General features: G+C 39.2%; 5 protein-coding genes across 5 annotated transcripts in view; 4 read left to right on the top strand and 1 right to left on the bottom strand.

Moving 5' to 3' along the window:
- LOC146466016 (melanocortin receptor 5-like) overlaps nucleotides 1-24,415 on the top strand; it is a 159,616-nt gene that overhangs the window by 88,389 nt on the left and 46,812 nt on the right. The window lies entirely within an intron of this gene.
- LOC146466023 (diphosphoinositol polyphosphate phosphohydrolase 1-like) lies at nucleotides 949-9,939 on the bottom strand. Its single transcript, XM_085127865.1, has 5 exons — nucleotides 9,748-9,939; nucleotides 6,908-7,018; nucleotides 3,455-3,499; nucleotides 1,911-1,992; nucleotides 949-1,271 (listed from the first exon to the last, which is right to left on the bottom strand). Exons 1-5 carry the CDS (start codon nucleotides 9,850-9,852, stop codon nucleotides 1,087-1,089), a joined length of 528 nt encoding a protein of 175 aa, XP_084983991.1. The 5' UTR covers nucleotides 9,853-9,939; the 3' UTR covers nucleotides 949-1,086.
- Nucleotides 15,193-16,787, top strand: LOC146466022 (transmembrane protein 45B-like). Its single transcript, XM_085127804.1, has one exon. The coding sequence runs from the start codon at nucleotides 15,514-15,516 to the stop codon at nucleotides 16,456-16,458; it is 945 nt and encodes a 314-aa protein (XP_084983930.1). The 5' UTR covers nucleotides 15,193-15,513; the 3' UTR covers nucleotides 16,459-16,787.
- LOC146466020 (transmembrane protein 45B-like) overlaps nucleotides 20,379-24,415 on the top strand; it is an 8,539-nt gene continuing 4,502 nt past the window's right edge. The window contains exon 1 of the mRNA XM_085127874.1: nucleotides 20,379-20,493. The gene's annotated coding sequence lies outside the window, so the exon portion shown is untranslated. The remainder of the gene's footprint in view (nucleotides 20,494-24,415) is intronic.
- Nucleotides 22,420-23,614, top strand: LOC146466021 (transmembrane protein 45B-like). The gene has a single exon (XM_085127806.1). The coding sequence runs from the start codon at nucleotides 22,548-22,550 to the stop codon at nucleotides 23,472-23,474; it is 927 nt and encodes a 308-aa protein (XP_084983932.1). The 5' UTR covers nucleotides 22,420-22,547; the 3' UTR covers nucleotides 23,475-23,614.

The raw sequence follows: 24,415 nt of genomic DNA, 5'->3' as shown, positions 1-24,415 counted from the left end.
CGGTTTTTCCATCAGCTACTTAGATTATGATTATTAACTAACTATCTATCTACCTAACTAGGATTATAAAAGTTAAAAATAATAAAACAAAGCTAAACAATAAATGCTGCTTTTCTTGGAAGCCGTGTTTAAAAATCTTACTTATAACTGTGGCGTCTCAATTTAGTCTTAAAATCATTCAAGGAAGTTGCTTGCCGTAATTCTATTGGCAAACTGTTCCACAACTGAGCTCCACTGTATGAAATAATCAGTGCGCGGTTGTGGAAGAGTTAGCGTGTTTTCAGTATTCCTTAAATGATAAGAATTCAAATTATCGCGAAAAACAAAGCTTGATCTTAAATATTCTGGTATCATCCCATTTAAAGTTTTACACATCATATTTGATTTCTTATCCAATCTTTGATGACAGAGCTTTCGCCACCCTAGTGCCCGGAACAAATCATCCAAGTTACTATCATATCCAGCGGACATCAAAATGCGGGCTGCGCGACTTTGAAGCTTTTGAAGCTTATCAGAAAGGCCTTTGTTACAATTTCCCCACACCTCATTACAATAATCAAAGTGAGGTTGAACAAGGCTATGATAAACATTGATTAAAATATTAAATGGCATTAGATGTCTTATGCGCTTAATTACACCAATGGCAGAAGCAATCTTTTCTGAGATATTTTCAATATGACATTCCTAATTTAAAGTTTGGTCGATGTAGACCCCAAGAGATTTGGTCATGCTACCTGTTCCACAGCCATGTCATTTACAGTTAGAGAGGGTCTCTCTGAAATATTCGATAACTTCTGCCTAGATGCAATTAGCATAAACTCCGTTTTTGTTAGATTTAAAGTAAGCTTGTTCATAATTAAGACAATTATTTAAATGGTTAACGTCAGTGATCACAATGACTACCCCATAACTTCTCCTTCATGGAGACAAGGCAAGGCAATATTGAGGTTTGTAATTCTCTATCAATATCTTCAGTTTTTTAAACAATATTTGGACAATAGTAAAATAACTTTCATCTTTCTGTCTGAAAAAGTCAATAAATAATTTAAATTATATGATTTTGCTGTGAATTGCGATATTCACTAATTAAGCCCAAGGTTTACTGAGAATTTTGTTCTGTAGTCTGTTCTGCGAGGTCCAGTAGAAATGCTCACTTGCTGGTTTCCATGGCTGCAAGTTTAAAATTTCACTCAAATAAGACTGTTGGAAAGGTCTATGGGAAAGTAGGTCCCAGGCTTTCTGGACTGGAAACCATCCTCTTCTTCGACCACCTGATATCAAAAAAGTACAAAGCCAATAATTATTGAAAAAGCTAATGAGAGTAGTAAGGGCTGAAGTTTAGGAACCACTTTGGTCTGCGATTGTGCAATTCCAGTTAATTAGCCAGGCCCCGGTTGTTCAAAGAGCGGATAACTTTATCCAGTGGATAAATCGCTATCCAGTGCATAAAATGTATTGGTTGGAATACATTTAACCTGGCCTCAATTGTTCAAAGAGCTGATAATTTTATCCACTGGATAGGTCACTATGCGGCAGATAAAATGTGTGCCAGAATTTCCCTATAGCCCAATAATTTGTGTATAAATTAGAAGAAGCATCTGTCTAACTTAAGTATGGGATTGTGTGAAAAACTTGCCAAAAGCTTTTGTAGGAGTACATTTACTCCGCTGGATAGCAACATATCCACTGGATAAAGTTAGCCGCTCTTTGAACAACTGGCGCCTGCTGGATAGCCAATGATTTATCCACTAGATAGAGTTATCCACTCTTTGAACAACCAGGACCAGATAGTCACCAGAGAAAATGGTCTTTCTTGTTTGAAAGAGATTTAAAGGTTAGCTCAATTAAGGGAGCTGGTGGCCCATGCATATTCATACTGTAAAATATAATCATTGTGTTAATTAACCAACCTTGAACCGCATCCTGCCATTCATCAAGCTCCTCATTTACAATCAAAACATAAAGCATCGTTCTTGTTCTGCTGATGTCATTCTAAAAGGAGAGTATTAACAGTAAACCAAAGTCAATGATCAGTTTTAATTCGTAAGACCTTTCAAGCAAGAATGTCTGGATAACGTCAAATATCTAGCCTAGAGCTTACATGTACACAGAGGCTCTTAGGCTAGTCATGCATTCATTCCTTCCCCCATGTGGGGAAAGGAATGAATGCAGGACAAGGCTATCAAATATCCAGCATTCCTTTAATTTTGTGGCCATAAAATTGAACCACTCTAATACACTGTTATAACTTAATAATTTCTTCACCTTTAATGCAATTAATGTTTCGAATTAATATCACTCCTTGGGTTTATGAAGCCAGTGGGAATTGCACCATTGCATTAACACAACTTAACATTGTATTTACTACACCCATCACTGATGCTGATTATGTTGCAGAGGTGTAAACTGGTATCTTATAAATTATTTAATAACGACATACAGATGTAAAAAAAAGGAAGAAATTTATGTCCAGAATGGAATCCACACTGCTTTTAATGGAAGCCACTTAATATGGACACCCACTTATTAGAGACTGCAGTTGTGTTTGTCCCGATGAAAAGCCACCGATTAATAAGGACAACAGACACTTTTCTGTGACCCAAGTGACATGCTCACACACAAAGTTAGCCTCGCTTTAATGGACACTGGTTATCTGTGCACTGCATAAATTTATTGTCTAATATTCAGTCTGTACAATTGGCTGAAAAACAAAAAAGAAATATGCCAGTGTAGAGCAAAGTTGTCAGTCACATTTGACGCACTGATCAGAGAATATTAATTTTACTGTGAGACCGTGAGCATAAGGTTTCACCCTGGGATCAGTTCTTCAGTCTGAACTTAAGTTACAGTTTAAAGGGAGGGGTTCACATTTCAGCGCATGTGCATGAATCTAAACGCTTTTTTCTCTTTCTTATCAACTTTATAGCCTTAAACATCCCACTCACATGTACTCCAGTAACCACATTCTATAATTAGTCCAAGCAAAATGACTGATGACCAAAATTCACAGAAAATGCTACTGGATTGTACTCATATTGTCGATATTGAATGTAGCGTTGACCCACAGGATTATATTTATTCTACGGTTGATGTGTTTACAGTTATTTGCATGTGAAATAACGCAATCATATGAAACAACTACCACCTGAGTTGTACCTATTCCCTTTTGAATGGTTAATAATCAACGAATTAAATTAAACAGGCTTGGGTCATAGCGAGCAAAGGCGAAAAAGTATTTTGATTCATGGACATGTACAGAACTGTGAACTCCTCCCTTTAAGACATTAAACTTTGTTCTGTTGCTTTTAAATGGTATGCTTTATAGTCTTTGAGTTGATAAAACATGTCTCTGTCTGTGATAACTTTTTATTCTGAGCATGCTTAATATGGACACTTAGATAGTACAAACAATTTTGCTAGTCCCTGTATTAAATAATATTGGGTTCCACTCTACCTCAAACTGTCCAAGAGATCGCACTATATTTCCACGCACGCCAGCCTATAAGTTAAAAAAACAAAATTATCATAATTATAGTTTTAAGTACCCGGGTAGCTTAAAGGGGCAGTGTCACCAATTTTTTTGTTACTTTGAATAGCCAAAAAACATACTTGAATCAATGGAATCGTCAAAATAATAGTTTAGTTTTGTTAACAATAAACCTAATAATGCACAGAGACTAGTGCTAATTATTGGCTGGGGATGGCTTAAGGATGGAAATGGATTCAACTTGAAAACATTGGCCAATTTTTTCAAGTTCCTCCTGTGTATTGTAGAGAAGTCGTCAAAAACTGCTTAATAGTTTGTTCTTCCCCGGAAAGATCCCTTGATATTTCCTTCCTGGTGCTCTAACAGAAATTTCATGTTAGAAAAAAGGTTCTTTGACAAATATTTGAGCCATTTTGACGAAAATATAGCGAAATTGCCGTGACAGTGTCCCTTTAAAGTAGCCTGATTATAATTTCAGACAATCCAATGTTGTCTGCTCTCCCTCCTCAGAGAGAATGAACAATCTCTTACTGTGTCTGTGAATCAGACTTGGAAGGGAGTGTACCCCCAGAATTTATAACATGGGTGTACAGGTATCTCAAACAAAAATTTGATGACACAATTCATGGTCTGCTTCATACCTAATATCTAAAATCACATGTTTGGTTGTATTTGTGTTGATTTAAAGCAATTTGGCCACCACTAGTAGGATACTACAAGCTATTATGCACTAACTCCATTGTCTTCTTTCGTTTATACTTGTAGCTATTTGGTACTAGTTGTTATTCTCTGTTTCACAGGTCAAGTAAAATCACTCTAAGAGATTTTTTAAGAGTTGACAAAACCAAACATTTGTTACCACTTTCCTACTGATGCAGCACCATAACAATAATTTCTTTACAAACTATCCCCTTATCCATCTAAAGTCATAGCCTTTCTAAAACCAGTAGGCAATTTGGATCATGTTTTCTATAGGTAGTGTCGACCGATATATCGACCGCTATATCGGTGGATAGTCAGTCGACAGTCAGTCGATAATCGGTCGAGACTCGGTCGAGAAAGCAATAGACTATTGGCCGAGTATCGGTCGATATTTCGCACCTTGACCGAGTATCGGTATGTGTCGGTGGTACATCGGTCAACTGTCGGTGGTATATTGCATTGGTGAACTGTCGGTCGCATGTCAGTCGTGTGTTTATTTAGCAGGTGAGTCCAATGGCTTTCTTTTTTAAGCGATGACTGCTATATCGACCGATACATCGGTCAAGTATCAACCAACTATTGGCGAAGTGTCGGCGAAGTATTGGTAAACTAAGGACCTCTTCATATGAGCTCGGTCGACCGGGCTGGCTCGGTTTCCGAGATCTCGCCTCGCCACTCTTTTCTTTATAAAAATTTCGATGTGTTCATATGAGAAGGCGGGCTGGCCTGGTTACAGAGATCTCGGTTTTTGCCACCGAGATCTCAGTAACCAAGCTGGAAATTTTTCCTATATGAACACTCTAGCCCGGATACCAGGACTGACCGAGACGAAACTATTTTAACCGAGCATGGCTTGTAACTCAGTCGCTGACAAGCTAGGGAAATTGTTTTTATACAGGGTTAACCCCACAATTTCCCTATTCAGGATGTTTTTGTATTTGTGTTGAAGCCTCCTGAATAAATGTTATGTTAAGTCGGAACGCGGGTCCACGGGTATTTTGGGCCTTTAGGACATTTTTCATCTCGGTAACCGGGATTAAAATTTCGCATATGAACAGAAGACAAAATTCTTCCTGCCAACCGGGCCAGCCCGGTAACCGGGTGCATATGAAAAGGTCCTAAAAGCTATATTGGCCGACATAAATCTCGACCGATATATCGACCGATTATCGGCCGACTATGGACCGAGTCTTGACTGCTATATATCGACTGATATAGCGGCCGATATATCAGTCAACACTACCTATAATAAACATGATCCGGCAATTCTATGCCCTACCAATTTGAGACTTACATTCCAAAAGCTTTATAAAACCATGTTCTTTGGGGTTAAGTGGGTTGGAATACATACATGGCACTATGGCTCTCAAATAGGAGTTCATGTACCCTCCATCACTATTTAACAATTATTCGACAATATTCACTGAGCCTGAGGCGAATAATTGTTTTAGTATAATTACTCAGGTGATTATCAGAGAAAAACAAGTACCGTCCGAAAAATGTCGATTTTTTTGTTTGTTTCAAATCGTCACGCGTCAATAAACAGAGACGCGCAGTCTGCCGATCACATGATGCTCAATCGAAATCACATGCGCAATCGTTAAACTGCACACGGCCTCCAACAGAATGTCAGTATTCTTTAACGGCCGCTTCATTGAGACGAAGCACTGACTTCTGTGAATGAATGTTGGGTTTCTCCGACCCGTTTAACAAAATAGATGGAGATGAACCAGGCTGTTTGGTGTAAAACTCGAGCCGGGATCACAAGTGTTAGCGATAGCATTTTATTGCACAATTTCTTGTTGACGTGATAGCTTCGCCGGTTAACGGACGTTTACAAATTGCCCTCGGAGATAAGCTGCTTCAGGTAGGAATTAAGTCATGTGTTGGCTTCACGAAACAAGTACACGGTTGTCGCAGATGAAAATATTTTGTTGTGAGGCGGTGACTTTAGATGGTGGTCGAGAGCCGCTCGAACCGACAACAAACTAGTTTTCAGATTATAAAAACCGTTTTCTTTTCTGGTCACTGAAACGGAAAACTTAGAGAGACATTTATTCATCTTGTTTATTTCCATACTTTCAAATTCTGTTTTAAACTCGTTTTGTTTGTGAAATCATTCTGTTAATAAAGAAAATCTTGCTCGAATTTAACTTTATTTGTTGTCTTCATTTTAAGTCATCGAGATCGACAACATGCAATTTACAAGGGTTTTTTTTATTACAATAAGCAAAAATTTTCATCTCTTGCCTTCGAAAAGTATCACCTCGGACTTAGCTGCATCTTTAGTTCCTTTCGGAATTGCATTTTCTTTCATCCTATTTACTTCTTTTTCAGAAATGTCAACAAATAGCTAAGCGGCCATTTTGAAAGTTAGTGCTCCCGCTATAATCACCTCGCGCGAGGTGATTATAGCAGGATATGACGCAATCCTCGACCAATCAGATCAACAGAATCTCTATAATCACCTGAGTAATTATACTAAATGGAAAAACCCACCCAAGTCACAGTGGAGGGGAGGGGTAGGTTGCCATGACATAACAGGACAAACACTGTGGGAGAGAAGGTAGAAAGCGACAAGTCTTGCCTGTGATCAACATGGGGCAAAATGTACACCGCTAGCTAACGTAACCACTGTATTTGTCTTGGTTGCTATTTCAGTTTGCTATTAAAAATAAGACTGTTCAGATCCCTCTTTTAAGCGACAATTTCACTTACTTCTTCCAATACTTCTCGGATGGCAGCATCTTGGAACTGTTCCCCAGTCTCCACTCCTCCAGCTGGTACAATCCACTTGTCAGGAAATCTGTTGCTTGTCACCAACAAAACCTGATTTTAAAACAATATATCAAACGAAGGTTTCAACTTTGGATCTTGAGTCATATTGAGTCTCAAAAATAAATAGGCCTTATCACGGTTTTCGACGCCATTTTGACGGGTAGGCAAACAGGCTTGAAATAACAGTGTTTGTATGGAAATCCAATGTCAAATAATTTTTATAAAACATCGCTTCTGAAAAATTCATGAATTAGAAACTTTTGGCACTAGGAAAAGGATTTTAAGAACAAAATAGGAGGGATGTAGCTGTGACAGAAAGCGTCCAGTCGTGTTTTGATCTTTCCATACATTTGTCTGTATAGCAAACCACGTGAACTGCTACTAAAAATAGTTCGCGGGAAAAAATACAGGGAAATGTATGGAAAGTTCAAAACGCGACTGGACGCTTTCTGTCACAGCTACATCCCTCCATTTTTTTCCTTAAAATCCTCTTCCTAGTGCCGAAAGTTTCCAATTCATGAATTTTTCAGAAACGATGTTTTATGAAAATTATTTGACATCGGATTTCCATACAAACACTGTTATTTCAAGCCTGTTTGCCTACCCGTCAAAATGGCGTCGAAAACCGTGATAAGGCCTATTCTACAACCACTTTATCAACCAATGAGAAGCATTCAAGCAAAACACCAAACGTGACTCGCTCCCACGTGTTTTCCCGCGCACGCAATTTGCTTCGAGTTCTTCTTGGTCCATTGAGCCTCTCTATGGGTATTTCCGAAGAAATCGAAGACGCGAAGATCACCGCTGAAAAAACGAAGATCTCAAGATTGAAGCGAAGATCTGAAAATTTACCAAAATTTGCGTGATCAAATTGAACACTCAGATATAAATTAAAACTGTCAAAACTCGTAAACGCTATATAAAGTATCTGTTATTTCTGAATTTTGGCATTTCTGTGTGTTAAAATTGTGTTCACAGACCTGCGCGACTCCCACTGTGTGTCTGTTGTGTTGATAAAAGCCTTTTCAGTTTTGGTTTTACAAGCATGCATATGTCTTTAGGCGATTTTCCTTTTGTATAAGAGAATCTTCCCTTTAGATCAAAATGTGATGCGATCGCTCTTAATGGTGTTTGTCTTGATCGTGAGCGGGAATTCTCAAATATACTGAATGGAGGGTTTCTTACTGACTAAGAGCCAGGTGTTGATATGCCATCGTGTATGCTAGCTCTGTGACATTTGTTAAGCTTATCGGCTTGTATTGACTTCAAGATTTCAGGTAGCGCTAAATAAATGCTGTCTGTAAAGATACAGGATCAGTGGATTTCCTAACTCGTGAATTAATGCTTCTGCTGTTGTATGTCGCTGCGTGAGGATTGCACGGATATGAATGTCTAACAGATCGTCATCTTTACAAAGCTTATTGGTGTCTCTCGCTTTCGAGAGCTATAGCTTCGTTGTAGGGCTGTCTTTTAGCTCTCTGAGTTGCTTCTTATCTGAAAAACAGCTATTGTGTTCTTAGAGCTGACATGTACCTCCATTATTTTGTGGCTTAGCTCGCATCGGCAGCAGATATTTAAAGCTAAGACAGACAACGTTCTTATGAGTCTCAAGGACGTTGGTGTTTTTCTTCTGGCGAGTGCCTAATGTTGTTTCTCATACAATACTGCAGTTTCCATTTCTTGGAATCTCATCAGAAGTTAGCATGCCATGTTAAAATGGGGTTAAAACGTCGCCAAAGAATCCAACAATCCTTTATTGTTTAAAGAACTGTTTATATTGCTTTTCGTGAATTTAAACAGTGAGTTATCAATTGTGAATAACACTGAATAAACGTTTAAACCATTTCAATCTGAAAAAACGAAGATCTTCCTAAAAAAAACGAAGATTTGCGAAAAAATTGCGAAGAAAACGAAGACCGTGGGTAGCCATAGAGAGGCTCTCCATTGCGCAGTTCACGTCTGAGCTCTTGCTGTACAGTAATTACTTCGGTTTTGGTAAAACCAAGCTCAATTGAAAACCGCTCTAAATAATTTAGATAAAAAGGGATACGCTATTAAAATTAAACAACGACAAACACTAACTTCAAATATATATTTTTACTGATGCGTGATTGGTGCTTGTGTTTATTTATAAATAGTAAATTCCTTTCCATGTGATTCTTGCTGTTGACTTCAATGCAACGCGTGCATTTTCGAAGTACTGATAAACACTTTTGTTCCACCTTTGGTTTTTCGATTTTCGATTCGATTTTCGAAACAATTTCGATTACGCTAAGAAGCATTTTCGTAAAATCAAGTAGAAGCTTGATCGCTCTTGATCTGAAAACCTTGCGTGCGTGCATACACGCATGCATGCAGGTACACGTTGAATCCATAGCGAATTTTGTAAAAGACGCAATGTAATTTCCTCTCCGACGTAGGAATGGAGATGATCTTATAGAAAACAGGGTCTTAACCAAGAACCAAAAGTCTCTTTCGGCAGATATGCTATTCAGGATATATAGATCACGGCTCCGAAGGATGAATAATTTCGTATGGCATATAACCTTTGTACTGTAAACGCAAGGGTTATATGACTTCAATCGATGTCCGCGAATATTGTGAGCGCATATGTCATTTTTATAGTTTCTCTTGATTTGCTAACATTTTAAATGCCCCATGACTCCGAGAAAGAAATTAAACTGGTTTTAGATCTACAAAGTTTCTATGTGTCATATACAAGAGAAGAATTGTGTAATAGCCTATGTAGCACTTTTTCAAGTGTTCTTAAAGACACACACCTCTTTTTCGCTGTCTGTTTTGAAACATAAGCATCCCGCTCTCTGTATATAACCATCCGCATCAAAAGTCCGGTCTTTTGTCACAGAATTCACTCGTTCCTTCATTGTGGCTGAGCCGGGAACCGCAGCGCGACGGACAACAACGACGAGACGTCTTTATCTGTAGTTTCAAGCACGCGCGTGTTTACGAGTCACTACACACAGCACGTTTCGCAAGAAGTTGATTTACATCCAATCAGAAACCAGGGTCAGACAATGAACTTTGAACTCTTATACTGGTGCGTAGTCGTCCTAGGCTTTATCTCTCTTTTTACTCGGGCCGAGTTAAGGTTTCGGTAGCATTATCAAATTCCTTTTTCTCTTTGGGGTCGCGATGGGCCGAGAGATTTGACTTCGGGCCACGAGTTATTGTTCTCGGTCTCGTTTTTTGTACTCGGCTGGTACGAGTTACGTTTTCTGTTGTGTTATCAAATTCTTTAAATTCTCGGCCGCGTTCTTTGTTTTCGGGCCGTGTGCGAGCCAGACGTGAACAAAACATGGAAGGCATGCGAGGCATGAACAACCCCAACATAAACTGCTTACCGTTAAGCTAACCGAGGAGCTATTTAAGCTAATCTAAGTGCTATTTAGGCTAACCGGAGTGCTCTTCAGGCGAACCGGAGTGTTTTTTAGGCTAACCTTAGTGCCTCAAGGTTAGTTTCGTTTAACCGAAAATTCGGCAACTAAATCAGTCTATGACCTCTGACCCTCACCTCTCAAAGACCTCTCGTTCGGGCCAAGATAGAAAAAGATGTCTCACGTTTACTATAAAATAACAATCAATGTAGAAACGGTTTCTGTCTTCAAATGAAAGGTGAATAACAAATGCTTTACCCTGGATTTCATTTAAAAATAAAAACAGCGAAACATTGAAAAACGTACAAGGATATAAACGTACGCGTGATGCGTAACGTTACTCTAGATCCCTGGGGGGTGGGGGGGGGGGGTTACTCAACAGATTCAACAGATGTTTGGGTGGGAAGGTGCGGCCCGGGCGTTTAAACCCTGACCCTGTTTAAGACACAATTCTCCGATTTCCCTATCCAGAATTCAAAATTTTCAGGCCCTTTCTAAGACATTTAACCCAAAATCACACCCTGTTTAAGACTAGAATTAAAGAAGAATACACTAGTTTCTTATTGTATTTTAATGCATTGGCAATCACATGTAGGGATACCCTGTTTAAGACAGAAAGTGATGAAATAGATACCCCGTTCAAGACAAGCACCCTGAAAATCATACCCTATCGGGCCGCACGTCCCCGTTGAGGTCACACAAGGGAGTACCCCCCCCCCCCCCCGGTCTAGATCATACTGAAAATTACGATCCGTCATTGACCCGGCGTCACATACATATCAGGACCGTACAAATGGTTTCTGTCTCTAAACAAAAGGTAAAAACGTAAGGATTAAAGCCCGGGGATTATAAAAAGCATTCGTAAGACAAATGTCGTTTTCCCCTGTATTTCATTCTGACTCCAAGAAATGCAATTCTATCTGGTGCTTACTTATTACCTCACTATATCTCTGTATCTATCTATTTGGTAGCCTGCGAGCAAGCTCTCTTGGGGTTGGGGGGCGGGAGGGGGGAAAGAGGATCCACCCCCAAGAGAGCTTGCTCGCAGGCTATCTATTTGGGGGAATTGGCGATGCTGGAGGTTATCACTGTTAAGAGATTGTAGGCTTTACGCACTACACAGTCAAATATGGCCCGAGTATAAGCTGGAAACAGCTTCTTGTTTTTCTTAGATCTCAACCGCCTCTACAAAACGGGTAATAGCAAAACAGGGATATGGGACAAAATGCCTCCAAGGGTAGTGGGAAGCCTCTTGATTAGCCTGTGAACGACTGTGAACAGGCTCCCAAGTGGGGTATATGGCAAAAAAAAAAAATTGGCGAGCCGGGCGAGCGGAGCACCTCCAACACCCTGAAGAAGAAAGGTATACCCCACTTGGGAGCCTACCTCTTGATAGACTAGCATTCCCTCCCTCGACAAGGGACTAGCATCTCTAGCTGTGTTTGTTCCCCCCCCCCCCCGCCTCCCTCTCCGAAACATTCTGCTCAGAGCAAATCCAACTCCAACCCGGATTGGGGAGGAAGGTCGGGGCTCCCATGTAAACTGTACGGGGGTGATCGTCATACCTTTGTTAAAAGAGTTTATATTTTAAATTGTTGGTTTGGCACCCCTTAGGGTGGCTAAAATCTAAAATGTCTTCTGTCAGAGGCAGAGGTATAGTGGTACCTGTACCTTCAAGTGTGTTGAACTGAAAAATATGAGAGGAAGTAAAGTCAACTGATTATGGCACCTCTTAATTAGGGGTAAAAAATGTTCGGACCACCCCCAAAAAACAGAATTCTGGTACCTTTTAGGGATTCTTTACAAAATTTCCGACGATCACCCCCGTAACTTTTATATGGGAGTCTCCCCCACCCCCCCACCCCGGGGGACTCCAGGACTTGCTAACTTCGGGAATGAAAACTACAAACGAATTGAATCAGCAAATTAGCCCATCGCTGTCTGATGCATTTGTTAGTCACGAAAACTTCAGTTCTCCATCTTTATTTTCATAACGGCGTAATTACAAAAACTAAAAAGGTCCAAAAAGGGATCTTAGGCCCAAAGAACAATCTTCGTCATGATTCAGTTTGGCACACCTTCACATCTGCGTAATCGGCCTCAGGAAATTCCTGAACCCTGAACCCCGTCCTCAGCTCTTTTTTCCTAACTTGTGTTATGTTCACTTGGTCAGTATGCGGCAGTGTGCTGCAGTGTGTGGCAAGGTTACTCCCCTTATCGCCTAAATCTGGACTTTGTGATGTCTTAGTGTTTCCCCTGATACCGTCACCCCTAAGTATTTTTGCGCGGTTTGTGTTTATTAAGATCTTAGCAAAGGCTATTGGAATCCAAAAAGAATATTGGGGGTTACCACGCATTTTTTAGAGATAATTAAGAAACAATTATTCTAAAATGCCACATAATACAAAATAATGAATCGCGTTTTTTTTTTTTTCAAATTGAAGTGTCACGGACGGAAGGTGTTTCCCACTTCTGGATAACTATGGACTATGGAAATTAGACTCAAATGGGCAACTCGCTTGCGGGAAAGAGCCGTTGCTCTCTTGAGGTACGGGATCAAACCACGAACTGGTACACAGCAATGAGAGAAACTTGACTTGGGTCCGACAGCGTTTCTTTCTAGAACTCGTACCACTTCTCGGAGATGTAAACACACAGGTTGTTGCAGATGTAATCGAAAAACAGTACAAAGTGACTACGTTATATATGATTCGAACTGAATCATATACAAAGATACAAAGAAGTGCATTCACAACTTGTTTGATCTCAGAGAAAGTAAACCATAAAATATATTTTTAACTCTGGAAGCTATTGTTGCTAAGGCTCTTTTTAAAAGTAACTTAATAACAATAACAATAACAATAACAATAACAATAACAATAACAATAATAATAATAATAATTTTATTTATCCTGATAAAAGACCGGTCAGTCAAACAACAAAGGTTAGAAGACTGGTATTAATCGGTGACCAGCACATAAGAAATATATAAAAATATTTACATGAAAAACAGCGGTAAAAAATAGTTGGAGAAATATAACAAAAATGAACTAAGCATCGCTTTTACAAATATGATTGGCCCTATCCATGTTCATCAAGTAAGTAAATGTTCTGACCTTAAACTGTGCAAGTGTTCTTAGCTCACGTAACTCTCTTGGTAGTTTGTTCCAGGCACTCGCAGCCGAGAACTTAAATGAAGTCTGACCACATTTGGTCTTAACTAATGGTAGATCTAATAATTTGAAAATTCCTTAAAACAATAAATTACAATAGCATCAGAGTCGGCAAAGGTTCTTGGAGCACGTACTAGCGAAGTATGAATAGAATTCCGAGGTCCGAGCGGCTGTTAAAGCACCTACCATCGCTGTTTAATTACAGAATTTACTACCTTTAAGAAAAACTGCATATTTGGAATTCAACGAATCAGCAAAACCATTCATACTTTAATCTGGATCTGGCTTTTGCGGTGAAGAGAGCAACGCCGAAAAGCAAATTAACAGCTATTGATGCTCAGAATGTATTGAATTAAAGCGAAAAGTGTCAAATTGAATAGACACCCTAGACACCGTGCAGTTTTAAAGGAAACTAATTAAGACAGATAGATTTTAAAACCTAAGACAAGCAATTATTTGGGGAAATAGTATTTTTAGAAACGATCACAAGGAATATTTGTGCAGTAACTGAATGTTCCGGAAAGCGCTTAAAATACGTTCGTTGTGCCACGAGAACAAGTACTGTTGGCTTTTATAGGATTACCGTATTGTTTATATTCTAAGAAACCACAAAGAGCGCAAAGCATGAAAACAAAGCAATAGGACATTTTTACTATGGCGTCACTTTACTACAACTTCCGAAATCCTTCTGGTTTTTGTTTTCTCGTGCTAATTAGAGCTATTGTTCTTTGTTGTCCACTGGGCTTATTAAATTTGTATCTGAAAAAGAAAACAAATGGAATTCTGGGAGTTGTAGTAAAATGACGCCATCCCTTTACGGGTGAATGCAGCTAAATATAAATCGGCGTATCAAATAAACGCCGCGGCGTTTACTTAATTTTTGGCACAAAAGATGCGGCGGTTATTTGAGGGCGGCGTTTATTGCAAACCTTGAAACAACAACTGAGAATTTATTGTGTCATTTGAACGTCAATTTAACCAAACACTGAGAACAACTATTTTGCGAAAGTCACTGGCAGAAGAAAGAGAGAAATCGGACTAGTTGTACCTGCAAGATTCTCGGCTGTTACCACGGAATTCCGCATCGCAGAAACTTTAGAGAGAGAGCTAAGCAGCAAAGCTATAAAGTATAGCCGCTTTGAACTGAATAACATTACAATCGAGATAAATAAATTTCCAAGACTGGTTTAGATTAAATGTAGTCTTCTGTTTTCAAAGGTAGGTACTTGAATTGCTTGCATTAGTTATAAATAAATAATTCGAATAAACGCCGCAATGTCGAGAAAGATCGCGGCGTTTTTTTGAGGGCGGCGTTTATTCAAGGGCGGCGTTTGATGATATTTTTGCTTGTCCCTGCGGAGTTTATTTGAGGGCGGAGTTTATTCGAGGGCGGCGTTTAATGATATTTTTGCTTGTCCCTGCGGCGTTTATTTGAGGGCGGCGTTTGTTCGAATAATTAATTACGGTAGAGTGAAGCGGCGTATTTAAAAACTAAATGCTACGCAAAGTAACAATGAAAAGCTAAATCCTTATGCAAAGCTGGATACAAACAACAGAGATTCTTGAACCTAATTTACCACTTTAACCTCCTCAATCACACAAAACGCTAGAAACTTGTTATCCGAGTGCTAAGCTTTCCTAACAGAAGCTTTATTATCTCTGGAAAATGCATGGTTCCCCAAATTTTCATTTTGGATACTAAGAGCACTTGCTAAGTTCTGCTTTATCCGCATAGTTTTAAACCGCGCAAAAATATCCCTGTATAAGTAGGCACCACCCATAGGAAACCCGAGGTGCGCAGAACGTATGCGCAGTAGCAAAAGTAGGCACCGTCCTTAAAAACTCGAGCATTAATCACAATACGTCATAAATCAATGCTCATGGTAAGGTAACGTCGTGAGACAAACTGAGGCAATCATCGTTGGCTTGATTTTATGCTCGCTCTGAGAATTGTACAGACACAGCTGACACTTCCATAATGGGTACTTTTCAAGGCCACGTTCTTCCCGGATCTCTCTTTATAGCCCTTGGCGTATGGTGGTGGCTTCACATCTTGGCCATAATAGCCAAAGCGCAAACAAGGTTTTCGAAACATCGAGGCAAGCAAAGACCAAACACCCTTGAATTCCACTTAGACTTCGTATCCACTACGTGGCAGAAAGTTACTGTTCCTTACTTGGGAACAGTTCCTGTTGAACCGAGTTTGAAAGTGATAGGAACTACAATTGGAATCATTGAAGGGCTCGTTGCGGCCGATTGGAGACTCACGGACAAACACAACAACTTTTCTCACTTGGATAACTTCGCCCATTCTTCAATGTATGCCATTTTCCTGCTCGGAGGAGTCGTGGAAATTTTACGTTTTTATTCCGTATTATTCCTGCCTGCAGCTGCAGACCACGTTTTAGCATCACTAGCGTTTTTCGTCACCGGCGGATTGTTCTACTTTCACATCGACGGACGACCAGTTTTAGATCAAAGGCTGCACATTTTAATTTGCGTATCAGCGTTTGTCATCTCCGTTATTTTACTTCTTGAAGCCTGGCAACGCAAGAGTTTTCTACTTTTTATGGCACGTACAATATTAGTTGTAGTTATGGGAACATGGTTCATTCAAATCGCTCATGTTCTGTACGGAACACACCCCTGGAAAGACACAGCACCCAATCAAGAATTTGTCATAATTGCGTTTTCGTGGCACATCATAGGATGGCTCCTCACATTTCTTTGCAGTCTGGTAATACTGAGTGTCTTCGTAAGACTACGCCGTAGATCGCCTTGTGTCATTTCTTTGGCAGCAAATGAAAACGTATCAAGAGACGCCCCTGAGCTTGACGAGTTAATGATCACAGAGCAAGCAGACGATGGCCTAAGTCCGGTGGATCAAAACCTCGAAGTTTTTGGAAAAGGCGCTTTTAAGTAAATTTGGCCGATTTTCACTCGAAGTTCTGCGTCTGATGATGTTGATAAAAACGCAACTCTACAAGATATTTTGAACTCATATCCGCATATGTTAAACACTGTGTTTTTATCCTTCGAATGCCACGGCATGGACTGCATGGCGAAAGCTCGCAAGTAAAAGGAATGATCCTCTAGCATGGGCCGCATATCAGAATTTTCAGAGGGAAGTTAAACGCGAACTAAGTCTTGCAGGAAGGAAGCAAATTAGGAACAATCCCAGAAACACAGGCTGTATCTGGAAAACTATAAGGGCCTATATCATTAAGAAATCAGCTAGTCGTAAGGCATACAGTAAGGACGATAAAGTGGTTGCAGATGAGTTTAATGAATTTTTTACTTCAATTGGATAAGAATTGACTTCATTAACCTTGACATCCTACCTGTTCATTTTCTCTATGTCGAATCTGTTTCCACTTTAATGTATGATATCCAAAACAAACTAGCACCTGTTCATAGTCAAAATTTATTTAAACATGTCTCAGATATACACTCCTACAACACCAGGTCAGCAACCGCCGACAAATTTTATATCATGTCTTCACGTCCGTGATCAACTAAAGAATTCATTTTCCCTATTTGGCGCACGGCTATGGAATTCTTTGCCGGATAATATTAGAAAGTCTGACAACAAAAACTATTCAAAAAACAAATACATGAAATACTAATCAACATTTTAAAAAAAGAAAATGCTACCTTACACCTTCTTCAATTCTTGAAATAATGAAAAGCTTGTGAATATGAAACAATCCTTTAATTTCTATCAGCTAGCGAATCCTTTTTTTTTTTTGCGTCACTTGTTTGTTTACTACTTATTTAACTTTAATTTTAGTCAATTCAGTTGTAAACACCAAATTTATTTGTATTTTGTATTTAGTTTAGTATAGACATACCTACCCGCCTCGACTAGCTTCAGCTATTTGCGGGTAGGTAGGTAATCACCTTGTAACTGTCTATTTTAAATAAAGTGTTGTTGTTGTTATTGTTGTTGTTGGATAAACTGTTGAAAAAATTCAGAGGTCTTGCTGGGTAAAGTAATTACGACCGCACTAAATCGTCTTTTGTTCCAAGATGTCATCCTTTGGCAATAATACAATTCTCATTTGGAGTCGTGGAATGCAAAGAAGTTGAAATGGTAATCAATTCAATGCCAACAAGAAAAGCTCCAGAGAACGATAAAAAACAGTGCGCGTTTTGAAAAATTGTTTACTGTCAATCCTTCCCACTCTAACAGCTATTATTAATGATTCGTTTATATCCAGTACTTTCCAGCAAAAATCTGGAAAACAGCAGAGTAACGCCAATTCTAAAGAAAGGTGACCATAAAAAGCCGGACAATTATTGCCCCATATCGCTACTGCCTATATTGTCCAAGGTATGTGAACGAAAATTGCACTAAATCAATTCATGCCTTATTAAGTGTTATAAAACAAGCGATTATCAACAAACCAGAGCGGCAATAAGAAATGGCACTCCACCGAAACTTTATTGAGACATACAACTGATGCTATCCTTACGGCAATTGATCAAAAGAAAACAAATGTTGTTGTTCTTTTAGACAAGAGCAAGGCATTCGACAGTATCGACCACCATAATCTACAAGATATTGGTGCTTCAACATCAGCTCTTAGATGGTTTACTTGCTATTTTACATAGTTTTACCTATTATTTGAGTTCGTGTTGATTTGTCGGTTTTGGTTTTATATCTTATTGGTTGGGAAGGTGGCGCGAGTTTTATCAACCAATCACAGAGCGTAGTAATGTCTCAGTAATGAAAAACCAAAGAAAGAACGTAATTACTTTCGTCACTCAATTGAAAACCGCTCTATGGTGTAATTGCAGCTCTACGGTTATCCAGTTCTGTAAGCTGCGCATAAGACCTATACCAGACCTATTTAATCTTGCACGCAAAATGATGTACTGCTGTAAAGTCAATTACTTCCGATTCAAGGACTGAATAACCCTATGAAACATTTTCCTTCGTGTCTACCGTTTGAAAGGTAACACCAACTTCCAAGATCCGCCCCTGAACCAAGTTACCCTGCAGAACAGGCGTTACGTTTTGCGTCAGTTTTTCAGGAGAGCGGCGGCAAGCACGAGGCAAACGCGCGAAAGGAGAGGGGGGAAAATACTTAGAAGTTGACTTCTTACAGTTCTTACCACATGTTGGACAAGCGGACGAGCGATGATGAGTCGCGAAAAGTACTTTACTGGACCCCATGAAAAAAACTTTAAGAAAGTATAGTTTCCATATATGAAACAAACAGCAAAGGAATATTCATACCAAATGAATCAGCCATGTAATAATAATAATAATAATAATAATAATAATAATAATAATAAAAATAATATTGATTTGTATTGCGCAAATATAAATCCAAGAAATTTTCATCTGCGCATTACATTGACTCGACAAAATCCTAAAAAAACCTAGTGCATATTTCAATTTACAAATCGTCTTACTTACCAATCGTTTCTAATAATTAGTAAAAATAATATGCAAAGCCTTTATAATAAATTAGCTGGGAAACATCATCTGAAATAAATGAGTTTTAAGAGCCTTCTTAAAAGCATTAACTGAAGATATATTTCTAATAAAAAGGGGAAGATCGTTCTATAATTTAGAGGCAGCCATATAAAAAGATCGATCACCAAGCGTGGAAAGAGACTTGCATGGTGGAATGTTAAGAAGTTTGCCGTTATTTGATCTAAGATAGTACCTACCCCCTGTGTCTTTCAGAGATACAAGTTAAGAAATATAAGTCGGAGCGCGTTTATGAATGGCCTTAAAAGTTAACAATAAAATTTTCACATAGGATCACTGCAAGGATCTGTTATATGAAAAGGAAAAAAGTAAGTAAACGTGTAGCGGTTATCACGTCTGCCATAAATGCTGAAGATCAAGGTTCCAGTCCTCGCCGGCGCGCGGGAACAATAGTTTCTATACACCCCGACGGCCACCAAATAGCAGGGTGGAAGGGTAGGGGGGGTGGCCACAGTAAAGAAACACGAGGGTCGAGATACTGCACATCTTTGCTGAAAACAAGGCATGCTTGTTATTCTGTAAATTAATACAATTGAGCACTACTACTGAGCAGTGCTTTTCTATGGCTCTGCTAGGTTTTCAGCGAAATACAATTTTTGGCTTTTGGTTTTGTTCTCATTTTTCCTGGCTCGAGCTGCTAACGACAGAAAACAGTGGTTCGTTTTCGCGGCTCTGATCTTGGGACGAGAATGCAAACGAACCAGAGAAGCCGCCATACTGTGCATGTCCTTTATCACAGCTGAAACTGAAAGAAAAAGATCACGCCATTGATCCATATTCTCAGTCATACAATCTTCGTCAAAAACAGTTTGGCACACCCTCACATCTGCGTAATTGCCTCAGGACTGAAAGCGGAAGACTGAAGTAATTTTTGACTATTTTGTACTTAGCTATATAGGCGAATTAACCACCACAGTGGAATATGAGATGATAGCCTAGCAGAAGGGTAACCAACCAGAACACGCGAAAGCTCAAACATTTCCAGAGCTTTCTATTATATAAACATGAGTGGTTTTGTGTTTGAAGGCATTTACATGACCGTGACAGTAAAGGCTTTACTTTAAAACAAGAAGAAAACTTAATATCTTGCTCAATTTTTCATGGCAGCGTGAGTTTCACTTTTGAAGCAAAATGGTGGGACAAAAACAATTATGAAACGAATGGTGATGTTGTATTTACATGACACGGTGAAATTAGCTTTTGTACAGAGAAGTAAGAACCTCCATCAAAGAGGGAAATCACTTTGACATGACTCTAGTCTCCTTCGCAGCCGTTTTCAGAGTCGTCACGTAATGCTCCTCGAGGAGTGTTGCCTGACGACCATGATAACGGCTGCGAAGGATGACTCTGGCCAGTATGAGATTATGGACTGGTAATATGTTAGCGGACACCGTCATTATCAGTATTGTTATTTCGTATTTTGAATAATAAGAATAATGTAATTTGATGTTAACGGTTTAGTATACCTTTGAAACTTTATGTGAATATTGCTGTAATATGTAATAGAACGGTTTTCAATCGAGTGTCGTAAAACAAAAACCAAAGTAATAACTCTGGCCAATCACAACAGGTGCAAACAGCGCAATGAACCAATCAGAATTCAAAGTAAATACAGGTAACCGGCGCCAAGCGCGGGAAAACACGTGCGAGCGAGGCACGATTGGTTTTGGTTTTACATCTTATTGGTTGAGAAGGTGGCGCGAGTTTTATCAACCAATCACAGAGCGTAGTAATGACTCTGTAATGCAGAACCAAAGCAAAAACGTAATTACTTTCGTCACTTAATTGAAAACCGCTCTATAGTGTAATTGAAGCTCTACGGTTATCCAGTTCTGTAAGCTGGGCGTAACACCTATACGGGCATGTATTTAATCTTGCACGCAAAATAATGTACTGCTGTACACACAATAACTTCCGTTTCAAGGACTGAATAACCCTATGAAACATTTTCCCTCGTGTCTACCGTGTGAAAGGTAACACCAACTTCCAAGATCCGCCCCTGAACTAAGTTAGCCTACAGAACAGGCGTTACGTGTGCAAATTTTTTTTCAGGCGAGCGGAGGCAAGCACGAAGCAAACTTGTGCAGTAACTCAATCTTTCAGAAAGCGCAGAACAAGTACTGTTGGCTTTTATAGGATTATTGTTTATATTCTAAGAAACCACAAATAGCGCAAAGCATGAAAACAAAGCAATAGGACATTTTTACTATGGCGTCATTTTACTACAACTTTCAGAATCCTTCTGGTTTTTGTTTTCTCTTGCTAATTAGAGCTATTGTTCTTTGTTGTCCACTGGGCTTATTAAATTTGAATTTGAAAAGGAAAACAAAAGGAATTCTGCTAGTTGTAGTAAAATCACGCCATCCCTTTTAATACAGGTGAATGCGGCTAAATGTAAATACCGTATCGAATAAACGCCGCGGCGTTTATTAAATTTTTCGCACAAAAGATGCGGCGGTTATTTGAGGGCGGCGTTTATTGCCAACCTTGAAACAACAACTGTGAATTTATTGTGTCATTTGAACGTCAATTTAACCAAACACTGAGAACAACTATTTTGCGAAAGTCACTGGCAGAAGAAAGAGAGGAATCGGACTAGTTGTACCTGCAAGATTCTCGGCTGTTACCACGGAATTGCGCATCGCAGAAGCTTTAGAGAGAGAGCTAAGCAGCAAAGCTATGAAGTATAGCCACTTTGAACTGAATAACATTACAATCGAGAAAAATAAATTTCTAAGACTGGTTTAGATTGAATGTAGTCTTTTGTTTTCAAAGATAGGTACTTGAATTGCTTACATTAGTTATAAATAAATACTTCGAATAACGCCGCAATATTGTCGAGAAAGATCGCGGCATTTATTTGAGGGCGGCGTTTATTCAAGGGCGGCGTTTGATGATATTTTTGCTTGTCCCTGCGGAGTTTATTTGAGGGCGGAATTTATTCGAGGGTGGCGTTTAATGATATTTTTGCATGTCCCTGCGGCGTTTATTTGAGGGCGGCGTTTGTTCGAATAATTACAGTAGAGTGAAGCGGCGTATTTAAAAACTAAATGCTACGCTAAGTAACAATAAAAAGCTAAATTCTTATGCAAAGCTGGATACAAACAACAGGAATTCTTGAACCTAATTTACCACTTTAACCTCCTCAATCGCACAAAACACTAGAAACTTGTTATCCGAGTGCTAAGCTTTCCTAACAGAAGCTTTATTATATCTGGAAAATGCATGGTTTCCTAAATTTTCATTTTGGATACTAAGAGCACTTGACCAAAAAGCCTAAAGACTCTGGGTACGAGATTGGACGCCACCCATAGGAAACCCGAGGTGCGCAGAACGTAGGCGCAGTAGCAAAAGTAGGCACCGTCCTTAAAAACTCGAGCATTAATCACAATACGTCATAAATCAATGCTCATGGTCAGGTAACGTCGTGAGACAAACTGAAGCGATCATCATTGCCTTGATTTTACGCTCGCTCTGAGAATTGTACAGACACAGCTGCCACTTCCATAATGGGTACTTTTCAAGGCCACGTTCTTCCCGGATCTCTCTTTATAGCCCATGGCGTATGGTGGTGGCTTCACATCTTGGCCATAATAGCCAAAGCGCAAACAAGATTTTTGAAACATCGAGACAAGCGAAGACCAAACACCCTTGAATTCCACTTAGACTTCGTATCCACTACGTGGCAGAAAGTTACTGTTCCTTACTTGAGAACAGTTCCTGTTGAACCGAGTTTGAAAGTGATAGGAACTACAATTGGAATCATTGCAGAGCTCGTTGCGACCGACTGGAGACTCACGGACAAACACAACAACTTTTCTAACTTGAATAACTTCGCCCATTCTTCAATGTATGCCATTTTCCTGCTCGGAGGAGTCGTGGAAATTTTACGTTTTTATTCCATATTATTCCTGCCTGCAGCTGCAGACCACGTTTTAACATCACTAGCGTATTTCGTCATCGGCGGATTGTTCTACTTTCACCTTGACGGACGACCAGTTTTAGATCAAAGGCTGCACATTTTAATTTGCGTATCAGCGTTTGTCATCTCCGTTATTTTACTCCTTGAAGCCTGGCAACGCAAGAGTTTTCTACTTTTTATGGCACGTACAATATTAGTTGTAGTTATGGGAACATGGTTTATTCAAATCGCTCATGTTCTGTACGGAACACACCCCTGGAAAGACACAGCACCCAATCGAGAATTTGTCATAATTGCGTTTTCGTGGCACATCATAGGAGTGCTGCTTACATTTCTTTGCAGTCTGGTAATACTGAGTGTCTTCGTAAGACTACGCCGTAGATCGCCTTGTGTCATTTCTTTGGCAGCAAATGAACACATATCAAGAGACGCCACAGAGCTTGACGAGTTAATGATCACAGAGCAAGCAGACGATGGCCTAAGTCCGGTGGATCAAAACCTCGAATTTTTTTGAAAAGGCGCTTTTAAGTAAATTTGGCGAATTTTCACTCGAAGTTCTGCGTCTGATGATGTTGATAAAAACGCAACTCTACAAGATATTTTGAACTCATATCCGCATATGTTAAACACTGTGTTTTTATCCTTCGAATGCCACGGCATGGACTGAATCCCATGGACTGCATGGCGAAAGCTCGCAAGTAAAAGGAATAATCCTTTAGCATGAGCGGCATATCAGAATTTTAAGAGGGAAGTTAAAAGCGAACTAAGTCTTGCAGGAAGAAAGCAAATTAGGAACAATCCTAGAAACACGGGCGGTACCTGGAAAACTATAAGGGCCTATATCATTAAGAAATCAGCTAGTCGTAAGGCATGCAGTAATTACGATAAAGTGGTTGCAGATGAGTTCAAGGAATTTTTTACTTCAATTGGATAAGAATTGACTTCATTAACCTTAACATCCTACCTGTTCATTTTCTCTATGTCGAATCTGTTTCCTGTTTAATATATGATATCCAAAACAAACTAGCGCCTGTTCATATTCAAAATTTATTTAAACATGTCTCACATATACACTCCTACAACACCAGGTCAGCAACCGCCGACAAATTTTATATCATGTCTTCACGTCTTGATCAACTAAAGTATTCATTTTCCCGATTTGGCGCACGGCTATGGAATTCTTTGCCGGGTAATATTAGAAAGTCTGACAACAAAACTATTCAAAAAACAAATACATGAAATACTAATCAACATTTAAAAAAAAGAAAATACTACCTTACACCTTCTTCAATTCTTGAAAAAAATGAAAAGCTTGTGAATATGTCGCAATCCTTTAATTTCTATCAGCTAGCGAATCTTTTTTTTTTTGCGTCACTTGTTTGTTTACTACTTAATTAACTTTTATTTTAGTCAATTCAGTTGTAAACACCAAATTTATTTGTATTTTGCATTTAG

This window comes from Pavona decussata, unplaced genomic scaffold (genome assembly GCF_977016875.1).
Source record: "Pavona decussata unplaced genomic scaffold, jaPavDecu1.1 SCAFFOLD_154, whole genome shotgun sequence".
In the NCBI taxonomy this organism is placed as follows: domain Eukaryota; kingdom Metazoa; phylum Cnidaria; class Anthozoa; order Scleractinia; family Agariciidae; genus Pavona; species Pavona decussata.
Note: the sequence above shows the minus strand (reverse complement) of the source record. Positions and strands in the feature narration are given on the sequence as shown.

What these genes read in the sequence shown, in the direction of transcription:
- LOC146466023 (XM_085127865.1), bottom strand. Translation starts at nt 9,852, where the DNA reads ATGAAGGAACGAGTGAATTCTGTGACAAAAGACCGGACTTTTGATGCG. An exon ending in AAACAGACAGCGAAAAAGAG is followed by an intron (nt 7,019 to 9,747) that starts GTGTGTGTCTTT and finishes TTTTAAAATCAG; the next exon opens with GTTTTGTTGGTGACAAGCAA. An exon ending in ATGGCAGGATGCGGTTCAAG is followed by an intron (nt 1,272 to 1,910) that starts GTTGGTTAATTA and finishes TTTTGATATCAG; the next exon opens with GTGGTCGAAGAAGAGGATGG.
- LOC146466022 (XM_085127804.1), top strand. Translation starts at nt 15,514, where the DNA reads ATGGGTACTTTTCAAGGCCACGTTCTTCCCGGATCTCTCTTTATAGCC.
- LOC146466021 (XM_085127806.1), top strand. Translation starts at nt 22,548, where the DNA reads ATGGGTACTTTTCAAGGCCACGTTCTTCCCGGATCTCTCTTTATAGCC.